Source organism: Micrasema longulum, unplaced genomic scaffold, assembly GCF_059751315.1.
Source record: "Micrasema longulum isolate JH-2025_06_02 unplaced genomic scaffold, ASM5975131v1 h1tg000624l, whole genome shotgun sequence".
Classification (NCBI taxonomy): Eukaryota; Metazoa; Arthropoda; class Insecta; order Trichoptera; family Brachycentridae; genus Micrasema; species Micrasema longulum.
In genome coordinates, this window is record NW_028277820.1 from 330,812 (window position 1) to 342,969 (window position 12,158).

Sequence of the window (12,158 nt, forward strand, 5' to 3'; positions counted from 1 at the left end):
TCTACGCAAAGCCGGAAAATCTTTATCTATTTTGTTTAATTCTATAAATGATTACTATTTGCAATTATAAATAAACTTACACAAACAAAGTACAAAACTAGCATGATAATAATGTTTCAATTAAAATATTAAATGGATTGGAAAGAGACCACTGCTTAGGTACATTTGGAATGTTTTTCCGACTGAAATCTGACTTACCTCAAGTTTGCTGGAGAACTGTTCTGTCAGCCTCTCCTGCTGCTTCGTTAGCTCCTCGTTCTTCTCTAGAAGTGCTTTTCCCAGTTCCGCAGCCAGAAGGAGGTCGGCTTCCTTCTGCTGCAGCTGCGCCCAGACGTCCTCAGCATTGGTTTCACTCCGCGCCATTTCAGAAACGTATCTCCCAAGTTCTTCGACAAACCCCGACTCTTCCAGAACCTCCGAGCTCAGAGACAAGCTGGTTTTTAAAGATTTACAGCCGCTTTTAGTTCTCCTGTGTCCCACGAGAGGAATTACTCTGTTCGATGGATCAGGGCTTTCGATTCTCGGGTCATACGTGTAAATATCTTTATCTAAATTGATGCCTTCAGCTAGAATACTGTCAGTATTCGCTAAAAATCCTCCAGGGTTTTGACTATGGTTATAATTATTAGAAATACTAATATCACTACTATTTTTTCTAAGTGTTTTAGAGGTAGCCATTAAGTTTCAAAATAAATTTCTACAAAAAAAAAAAAAAAACTATTGTTACTATACTTTTTTTGTTTTTCACAACCTTTTTTTAGGCATTTTAAATAACAATTTAAACACAAATAAAATTAAATAAATATTGTACACTATAAAATTTTCACTTTATTTCATTCACTGTGTATTATTATTTGACGAGTGGGAGGATCAATCCGTTTGGTTCTTCGAAAATTCATCGAATAATCATGGTCACGGAATAGGAAAGCATTCGTTAAACTAGTTTTTTATGTGCGTGTCCTTACTTTAGACATCGTACTGAGCGAATTAACTATTATAATAATCAACACTCGATCAAAACACTTGAATTACGCAACACTAGTGCAAACTGTATCTGCACGCGGTTAACGCGAAAAGTTTACTAATTTGTTATTTTGACAGAACGAGAGAAAAAACCGCGAGCGACCTCCCCACGCAGCGCACGAAGGTAAACTAAATTCTTATTGGTTATTGCACCTGAAAACAGTGAAATATCTCTACCAATCAAACTACCTCTTTGCTCGGTCGGTAAAGTAAGCGCCTCCAACACGAACGCGAATAAATGTAAGAATCAGCGCGTAGTTATCTAGTATTTTTTTTACTAAGCGGCGCTGCTATTTAAAATGTTGGTTTTTTCTAGACTATTGCACGGTAAAAAGAAAGAAAGAGATGAAAAATGGTATTGGAGTTACATACAACATTACTACAATAACTTAAAAATTGACAACTTTATACAATAAACTGTTTTTACGTATATGCTAACATTAACATATTACAACAGAGATGAAGAAAATTTTCTTAAATTATCTTAAATTCTTCTCTTGAAGGTAATATAGAAGTCTAGGCATCTACAGGGCCCATGACCTGTCAATGGCTGGTTTAAGTGGCCACTTTACACACTGTGTAACATTCACCATTCTGCCTATATTTGAACATCTATATTCCTTCAATTCTTTAATCTATTGATGTTTGTGAAGGTAAAGAGCTAAAACTTTTATTTATGCGGGTGAGATTCATCTAATTGAATTATTTCACCTACATACTAGGCAACGCCTGAAAATGTTATTTTTTCAATTTCTATACTTCTTCATGGACCAGGTGGATTTATCAACAATATTTTGAGTTTGTCCTAATTTTTGTAGACAAGGATTAGATTCGACTCCCTGTGGAGCTGTTTACATTAACATATTACATCATAGATGAAGAACATTTAAGATAAGGTAATATATAAGTCTAGGCATCTACAGGGCCTATGACCTGTCAATGGCTGGTTTTAGTGGCCACTTTACACACTGTGTCACATTCACCATTCTGCCTACATTTGAACATCTATATTACTTCAATTCTTTTATCTGTTCTTCATCTCTGTTGTAATATGTTAATGTAAGCAGCTCCCCAGGGAGTCGAATCCAGTCCTTGTCTACAAAAATTTGGACAAACTCAAAATATTGTTTACAATATATGTGCCAGAAATGATTATATACTTTCATGTAAGACTTTCAATATTATTATCAAATTCCGATTGGAAACAGCGTTTTTAAAAATAATTTTTATTTCCAATTAAAAAAAATGTAGGTTAGTTGGTATAGAATTAAGAATAGTCCAGAAACCGCATACGCACATCAAACATAAGGCAATTAAACTACTCATAAATGAGTAGATTTACGTTTTGACCCGTTAGTTTCTTTGTAGACGTCGCTCGGTACGCAACTCCTGATTTGAATTCAACTATGTCGTGTTTTATCCTTTTAAAGTGAAGAAATACTGCTAGGATCTTAAAGAAACAGGATGCAATCACATTTCACGTGTAATTAGCAAATTAATGTGTATGTAACAAATGCATTACTTAAAAATTGAATTATTTCTCCATCTGTCAGATTGTCGAAGAAACAAAATGAATATTTCGTTAGTGTTGCCAGGGTAGTAAATTTTTGTACCCTTTGCTCATCTAATGAGAGAACTAATAAAAATTTAACCTCGGATTAAACAACTCTGTGGTGGCCATTTGACCGACATTATCTTTAAAACATAAAATATTATTTAACATGATATAAAAATATTCGTTTTATGTAAAATAAAATTTGTTTTATATTTTAAGTTTAAAGTTCATTAATGAAACCACTCTTATTGAATGACCCTTTACTTATCTATAATGTTGTGTCAATCAATATTTCCGCGTGCACAATAAAATTTTAGTGAAATTAACAGATTGCTTTTTCTTACCATACATTTGTGTTATAATTTTATATTTTCTCATCGTGCAACATTACGCGGCGGCATCACAAATGCGCGCGGCGAAAGTGAAGCTTAGTGGGGGAATTATTGGACACAGTCCGATGTATTCTTATATGATTCTACGCTCCTTCTGGACTATTCTCAATTCTATGTTAGTCGGTTTACATTTAAAATTATTGGTTTTGTTTTCAAATATTTTTTATCAGCATATTGTTTAGTAAAATAAATATTACTTTTACAAAGATAAAATAAAATGCAATTTATAAAAAATCGCTTATTAACAAGAACATTAATTAAATGCATAAATTTAGTAGGATTTATTAACAGAAAATTATCGTCCTAATAATACACATAGACGTGCCCTGAGCCCTAAAAAAATATGAGAATTAACGAATTGACTGATGCTCAGTTATTTCCAACGCGTATTTAGTTAGTCGTTACTTAACCGCCAGTCGGGTATGAGTGACGTGAGCTTGACATTTAGAATCGAAACCAAATGCCAGTTTGTATTGTAAACAGTATAAAAACCGATCGGGTATGCATTCTAAAAAATAATTGTTTAATTTTGATTGGGAAATATTTGTTTATAAGATTAACTTACCTTAAAATAATTGAACGAATGTTATAATAATTTACTTTTTATGTCAAACTACGCGTAGCGGGACAAAAGCGAAGCTCTTCCTTTAAACAGGGATGCTCTGGTAGAAATACGGTTTTAAAAATATCATCATTCCTTTTCCGCACCTAATGGTGCATAGGGCACTGAATTGGTACACCAATCGCAGCATATCTTGATCATTTTTTGTTACATAAAGGTAAGATGATCAGTCTTACGCTTCAGGTACCAGTCCAGGAACTATAAAAATATTCTGTTCTGAAAACACCCTTTTAAATAAATATTTCATATCAACCATGTCGGGAATCGAACCCGAGACCTATCGCATGGCAGGCAAACGCGCTGAATAAAATTAAAAATATAGTAAATTTAAATAAATATTATTTTAGCATTCCCCAACATTCAGTTAAAATAAGTAAAGGGGTAGAAATTTAATGAATTTAAGGAACGAATCTGATTGGATCCATAAAAAAATGACGTTTAGAAATATTTAAACTTACTGCTTTATATACCAAAAATGACAAAATCTATATCTACCGACACGTCCTTCCCATTTTCCTAGCGCTGTCTACGTAACAATAATTCTACGCGTTAGTGCCGAAAACAACGTCATTTTTTTAGTACTGATCTAACATCAAACAAGTGAAGTGCCTCTAACAAATTATTCAACCAGCGTACTGTGCTAGCGTCCAGCTAAATCACCAGCTCCATACAAGCTGTGCCAACGTCTCACAACCGCCAGCTTCAGCAGCCAGGCTCCAGCACACGTCACGCCTCATCATCAGCAGGTTAGTGGAGTTGCGTAACCTTCCTTCCCCGACAATACAGTCCACCTTCTAAATTTTCCTCCTAGGCGAGGTATTCTTCACACGTCGTTAACTCCTCAACAAATACAGTTTTATAATATTTTTATACATTTAGTTTGGGCAGTACAATTTTAAAGTTATTTTTTACTGATGACGACATCCGAAATAACATCATGCGTATGAAATATTTTAATATCGCTATTTCATTCGAACTAACGACGAGAACACACGTAAAAAAGAGACGCGAATATTGCGGATTTCGTTTGTATTAGGTTGCCATGGCGATATCGTTCAAAACCGCCTTTCTCGCTCATATCGCATACCTGTTGGCGGTGTAAAAGAGAGGGAAAGGGAAACACGTGTGTTCTTCTGTTGAAAATTTTCACACGTCAAAGTGACGTTTATTGTTGCTATTGTAACAATACAGTTAAATAAACAATATTCTAAATAATATTATATTTGATGCGATTCATCAAAATAAAGCGGAAGTACCAGAATGCAAAATTTACATCGGAATGTTTCACCATATTTACAAGTAATGATAAATTACATTTTTATTATTTTCGTTATAAAAATGTTTTATTTTCTAGAGATGAAATATATGTTTTCAAATAAAATAAAGCAATTCAAGTTAATTTATTCTGAAAATAAAACATATTTTAAACACTTAAAAAAATCAAAGAACAGAATCAAAAATGTTGACTTTAATTAATGAGTAAACACATTGGAAAAAAAATGAATTCATTAACCCTTGCGAAAAACATTATATTCGAGTAAACAATATTAATTCCTCTTTTTAATTCACACCATATTATAAATATTTCATATTTTGATAAGTTTTGTCTGGTAGTTTATTTTTTATTTTATTTATTTATTCATTCAAAATAACACTCGTTTATATAATCATGAATTTATTAAGGCGTTTTATATTGTGCTGTGTTAACTCTCGTGTGGCTGTGATGTCACACTAGTCGACATAGGACACAAGACTTGATATATCTCTCTTATTTTTTTAAATGATGAATTCGTATTTTTTGTAATCTTCAAATGGACATTTTCACACCGGATTTGGAAAGTGAATTTTGTACATCTATGCTGGATGTTAATACAAAAAAATATTTATCCTCGCTACGCGAAAAAAGAGTGTCCGCTAATTCAGCAACACATATGTGTAAGAAAGAGCACGAAGATAGAACTCATCACAAGGAAGACAGAAACGCGGTTCTATGGCCGGTGTTAGTGTGAAAGAGACAAAAACAAAAGTAAGTAAAGTGTAAAATAGATTCAGATTTCAGCCGGTTGATAACAGTGATGGGAAACGCACGCGCGTAATCTGAGCGGCGTATTTATGATTATTAATTTATTTTACTATAACAGGGGTAAATTATTTGTTTATTTGCATAAATAATGGAAAAGGGATTATTAAACAGTATGTCTCCATGTATTTTTTTTCAATTTTTGAACATGAAATTATTCCGTCTTTTACTAGTGGTAACACGATGTTACATCGCCGCGTGCAAAGGGATTATTTACCACAGTCTTTTAAGAGTTCAGCCATAATAATGAACTATAAAATGTACATAGTAGGTATAACAATTTAAATTTTAATAACATGTAATGCAATAGAATAACAAGCCAGAAAAACAACGTATAAATAACAAATTTCCTAAGAAGAAAACGTAAAAAAAAATCAGATATAAATATTTTAAAATAAGTATAAATTGATAATGTTTATTGCATAATTTCAGTCCCTAGTTTATTATACAATTATAAATTATATTGTTTATTATTTACATGATTTTCACTCTTTCGTTTTCATTTTTGTATTCATGGTATATTTGCATACATTGGCCAGACCGCGAAACTTCAGAGGAATATTCCTCAGGTATGCTTTAAAAAAGTCATTATAAAAATATCATCTCAATTTTTTTTATTTCTCGGACGAACATCCCTTCCGCAAACTCCCATCCCTCCCCGACAAAAAAAAAGCGATATAAACGTACTTGACCAACGAAGCGATATGCACCAGCGCGGACAAGGGAAGCGGCTGGGTAGGTGAGGGGGTATGGGTTTGTGGAGGGACTGCTTGTCCAAGAGATTAAGGATTTATTGTTTTTTTTTTTTAAATGACTTTTTGGAAAAAATTTAATAAGTTTTTTTTTTAAGCTTACCATGAGTAATGTTCCTCTGAAGTTTCGCGGTTTGGTCCTGAAAAATCGTGTATATCAATATTTCATTGATTAATTTTTGTACATACAAAGTTATTTGTTAAACGTGTTTGCATTATTATTGATTTGATGACATATGAATTTAAAAACTATTGTGTACAAAAAAAAATAGTATATACATAAAAAAAATCGTTTGTGATAAATAAATAAATTAACGGTTTTGCATTAATTTCTATTACATAAAACTAATTGCATTTAATATTGCAGAGAATCAGTTCATTAAAGCGCTCTTCATGTACGCGATCACAAACGGTATGCTTAGCGGTACGAATCGAGACGGTATAAAAAAAAAATCAAAATTTTGATAAATATTTTTGATAGAGAAAAATTAATTTTACTTTGTAGATAAAATTTAAGATCAGTGTTAACTTTCCGTTACTATAAGGGCTCTCGTATTTTAATTAAAAAGAATACAATATAAGGTATCTATTATATGTAACAATAACAATAATTTAAAACATTTTTTATTGCAAAACTTAGTTTTACATCGGTGACCTTTTTCGGCTCTACGACAGATGTCGCTAGCTTCCAAAAGGCTTTAGTTTGGAAATAAGGTTGTATTAGGAAGAACTTTGGTAAGAAAAAACAGTATTAGTTGTAGTTAGTTTCAGAAGATGGCACTAGTAACCACTATTTTTTTTACTGTGATAATGATATGGTACTAAAGTCTGTTAATTATAAAAAGAATTTCCAAATAAACAAACCAGCCGCTTCATATCCGTCAGAGAATGGCCTATTTTAAACATATCATCTTAATCTCAACAGCACGGTAAAATTATAGTGGATTGACATTTATTAGATTCGTTTGTACCTATTTTTTTTTAAAACTCTTTTTATATTTAGTGAAAATATCAGTAAATCGCTTCGGTTAATGTATTAAAAAAAAAAAGTAATTATCAGTATATACAAATATATTGGTCGGGGCGTAGTGGTCGCTGCGTTTGCCTACCATGTTAAAAGTCTCGGGTTCGTTTCCCGACATAGTTAAGGGTGTTTTTGCACCAGAATATTTCACAGTCCCTGGACTGGATCCTGAACCGTTAGACTGATCATCTTACCGTCATGTAACAAAAATGATCAAGATATGCAGCGATTAGTGTACCATACAGTGCCCTATGCACCATTAGGTACGAAAAGGGAATAATATGATGATATGTATTTTTGTTCTGTTTGTTCAGTTTCTTGTACATATACTATATTTGTTTCTTCACGTAAGTAATTTTTGCAATGCAGAACTTCAGCCCTACGGGAAATTTGATACAAGAAATATAATCTTGCGCGCGGTAAAAATCAAAACATTTAATTATACTGAATAGTTTCTTGAAAATGTGCGTAAAAATAATAAAAAATATTAAAACAAAACGCACTACTTTGAACGACGTCACTGGTCCATATGAACCAACCAATGATATGAGAGCTGTGAAGGATATCCGGTTTGCTTACCGTAAACAACCAATCGGAAAAACTGTTGGAGAATAACCTCTGACGTGACACGATGAGTTATTTCAGAAATAAATAACATTGAAAAATCAAAGCGCTGATAATACGATTTAAATTTAAAAAATTTTTTGGCTTAGTTTAACAAATAAAAATTTAAAAAAATACTGAACTTTCTTATTGGTTTAGACCAGTGGTCGGCAAACTCATTAGTCAAAAGTGCCAAGGATTGGTATTACAACGATTAAGATTTCTTTTGTGAGACAAATTTCTTTTCGTCAAACTGTTTCCTTTTCAAAGCCAACGAGCTATATAGTAAATCTCTGTATTTACTCTCTGCTATCAATAACTACTTAATAACAATTACTAAAGTAAACATTTTTAAAATTAGCGAAGTAAAGGAGATTTAATGAAAATTGTGTTGAAAATCTTGATCACCAAATCCATAACATTTGAAATTTTTCGCCTCTTGATGAACGATGTAATTGTAAAAAAGCATCTCATGGATGTTGAAATATAGGCAAAATGGTGAATGTTACACAGTGTGTAAAGTGGTTACTTAAACCAGCCAATGATAGGTCATAAGCCCTGTAAATGCCTAGACTTCCATATTCCCTTATTTAAGGTATTCTCCATCCCTGTTGTAATTTGTTAATCTCAATGACTCCTGAGAGGGTGAAATCCAGTCTTTTGTCTACGAACATTTGGACAAACTCAAATATTGTAATGAAACCAACTGGTCCAAGAAGAAGTTTAAAAATTGAAAAATTGTTTTCAGGCGTTCCCTAGTATGCGAAATAATTCAGTCAGGTAAATCTCTTCACAACAACAAAGGTTTCGGCTCTTTAACTTCACTAAAATCAACAAATGGAAGAGTTGAAGAAATATGGATGTTCAAACGCAGGCAAAATGGTGAATGTTACACAGTGTGTAAAGTGGCTACTTAAACCAGCCAATGACAGGTCATAAGCCCTGTTAATTGCTTAGACTTCCATATTCCATTATTTAAGTTATTCTCCATCCCTGTTGTAATTTGTTTAAAGGGTGTGTTTATATGTATTTGTGTGGGAGTAAGTGCTAGGTATGTGTAAGTGTGAGCATCATTAAATAGCAAGTGGGATCGTATCATCGCCAGAAAGAATGAGTCTTAATTTATTTTTGTTGTAATTTGTTCATCTCATATTTTGAGTTTTCGAAAATAGAAAAAAAACCGTTCTCACTTCGGTCATAATTTTAGCTTCATATTTAATTTAATTTTATTTATTTTTGCACCACAACAGGCCAGGAGGCCCAATTACATTGGTGAATTACATCACAGAACACCCAGATTTGAGAAAAATCTAATTAATATTGTTGAAATTACAATAATTTCATAAAGTTTAATATGATGTTTCTCCATGCATTCGTATACAGTATTTGCAATATCCTCAATAATTCAATAGGCAATAGTCCTAGAAGTTCTTCTGTGTAAACTAAATAATTTGAACAAAAAGTGTAACTTGCACTGAGCCGCCCTTGAGTGGCTTAAGCCACTCAAGGGCTCTTAAGAGCCGCATGCGGCTGGTTTAGACAATAAATATAAAAAAATTGTTTTACAATATAAGTTCCGAAGAATACACAACCCTTGCATAGCCGAAGTCAATAATGATTTTATAATACAATGCACCGTGGCCGTGGTATCCTTGGTCAAAGATGCGCGACAGGATATGAAATAACAGTAATCAGAGAATATATAATTGATATTTTGTGTCCTTCTACGAGGGTTGGCGATAATAGATATAGGGGTATCAGGAAATAAAATATTCGGTAATATGTTTTTTAACTTTTTTTTTACTAATCATAAATATATAATAGAATGAAACAATTTACATAGATGGTGTAAAGTACTGTGTTTTATGTTTCTTAAATAATGTTTTCTTACTATTTCGGATGTATTAACTATGTATGGTATTATGTATTGTCACAAAAATGTTTTTTTTTTTATGTACGGTCCCAAATAAGTTTTTTTTAATAACTTCTGGAAGTATAATACGTACTTTTTATATTACATGTTTTATTGATAATTAAAAAAATTAAATAATAATAATTTTTAAAAAGGCATAGGCCCCAGAAAAATAATTAAATACGATCGCCTGGGCTTTCGTAATCCTTTCTCGTAAATATCTCTAACAATATAGATATCACGCATTAAAAAAAAAAAAGTTCATGTGTTTCCGGTTGTAACTTGAGTTTAAATCCGACCAGTATATTAATATATGTAAAAAACATCACCTATTGCCTCTGCAAAAACGTCGTGAAATAGCGGATATAATTTATTTACTAAAAATTGCCTCTGGTTCAATCGACTGCTCTGAACTACTATGCAATTTTCTATCAATGTTCCTTCCAAAGTTTTAAGAAATAACCCTCTTCTTCACATACCTCTTGTTTCATCTAATTATAGGCAAAATTCATATTTATGGCGAACTTTTAATAATTTTAATGTAATAAATAAATCATTTAACATAGATTTATTTGCTAATAATCTTAATGACGGACGGCGTTTGCTTTCGAAATAATTCGTGGTATTTTTTCGTTTCTTTTGAATTTACATTAAATTACTATTCATTTTATGTTCGAGAATCTTTTTTAACTTACTGTGATGCCACTTGTGAAAACCTATAATTGGCTTATTTGTTATTTGTTTTGGTATATATATATATATAAGATAATTATAGCTGTTGGTTATCCAAAAAAAAATAAAAAATTATCAAACATTCACATAAATTGTTTATAAGATTTTTACATGAAATAAATGAAATATTTGCTATTAAGTTAGATTAAGAACACCGGGTATTTATTAATACGAGGTACAAAAATGACTTCTGCTGCGCCATCAAATTGCTTTTTCCGACACACCCCTTAAAAAACGGTACGGGTTCCTAATTTAAAAATACCTTTTTTTTTACCAAAAAAGGAAACAGGACAGGCCTTATTATATTGGCTTCTTTTGATTGTTTTAGTTTCAGTTAAAATTGTATAAAATTATTTTTTTATTGAGAGTTTGCAACAGAGACAGAGAACCACATTGAGAAAAAAATATGAAAACCTGAACGTTTACAGGACTTCTGATTTCTTCTTTATCTGTTTAGTTTTTTATTGTTTACTTTTTAGCACGAACACTTTACAAATTTACTATTATGCTCAATGTTTGTTTTTGTAAATTTATTGATAATTTTAAGTTGCCAGAATTACACTCGTCCATGCACTTTGTAGCTGCAAGACGATTAGTAATCTAGCTTCAATAGGTAAATTTTATCAACTATCAAATATTCAAATTTAGTAAATGAGGTCTAGAATTCCAACCGTCCATGCGCTCAATAGCTGCAAGACTTGTTGTTATCTAACGTCTATTTTTATAAATTTGTTTTTTATTTAATTTTTTTAAATATCACTAAATCTCTAAAATTTATTGTCAAATAAAAAATAACAAATGTAAATAGGGGCTAGATTTCTTATTGTCTATTCGCTCTGTAGCTGCAAGACGTGCTGTAATCTAGCTCCTGTATATCATAATTGGAGACAAAGAACAAGAATCCCAACCGTTCATGCGCTCTGTAGCTGCAAGACGTGGTGGGATATTTATTTATTGTACAGCGCCCTTGAGGTGATTTTCACAAAAACGGCGCCATATAAGTTATCCAAATATATATATATTATGCTGGACTCATTCGTCTTCAGAATCGTATGCAACTTCCGTAATTCGACGAGTGACAGCAATCTTGAACCACCCATACGAATGCAGTCGATTGAAAACCAATCGACTTTATCTCTACTGCCCCAAAGCACTCGACATTGACAATCGAATGCGACATCGTAACTACAACTGTCAAACTTCCTTCTTGTAAAAAGCTCGGCATTTATGTTTGAATAACGAGTATGAATTTTTGTTGTATGCCACCTAAAATTTACAACACTGATCAATATTATAATGATGACGTATTAACAAATGTGCAACAAATACAACTGTTCTTATTTTAAATCCATTATCAAATTAAGTTTCACTAGAAACATGATTTCAATATTATTTTATCGCTTGTCGTATTTGAGATATACTCGTATATTATACAATATGTTTTTAAAATCCATTAAATGCAT

The 12,158-nt window shown here is 31.9% G+C and overlaps 1 protein-coding gene across 1 annotated transcript in view; it reads right to left on the minus strand.

Annotated features, from left to right (window-relative positions):
* Nucleotides 1-1,154, minus strand: part of LOC148280055 (bicaudal D-related protein homolog) — a 217,914-nt gene extending 216,760 nt beyond the window's left edge. The window contains exon 1 of the mRNA XM_088228990.1: nt 199-1,154. Coding sequence (XP_088085116.1) covers nt 199-678 — 480 coding nt within the window. The 5' untranslated portion in view covers nt 679-1,154. The remainder of the gene's footprint in view (nt 1-198) is intronic.
* Nucleotides 1,155-12,158: the final 11,004 nt, after the last annotated feature.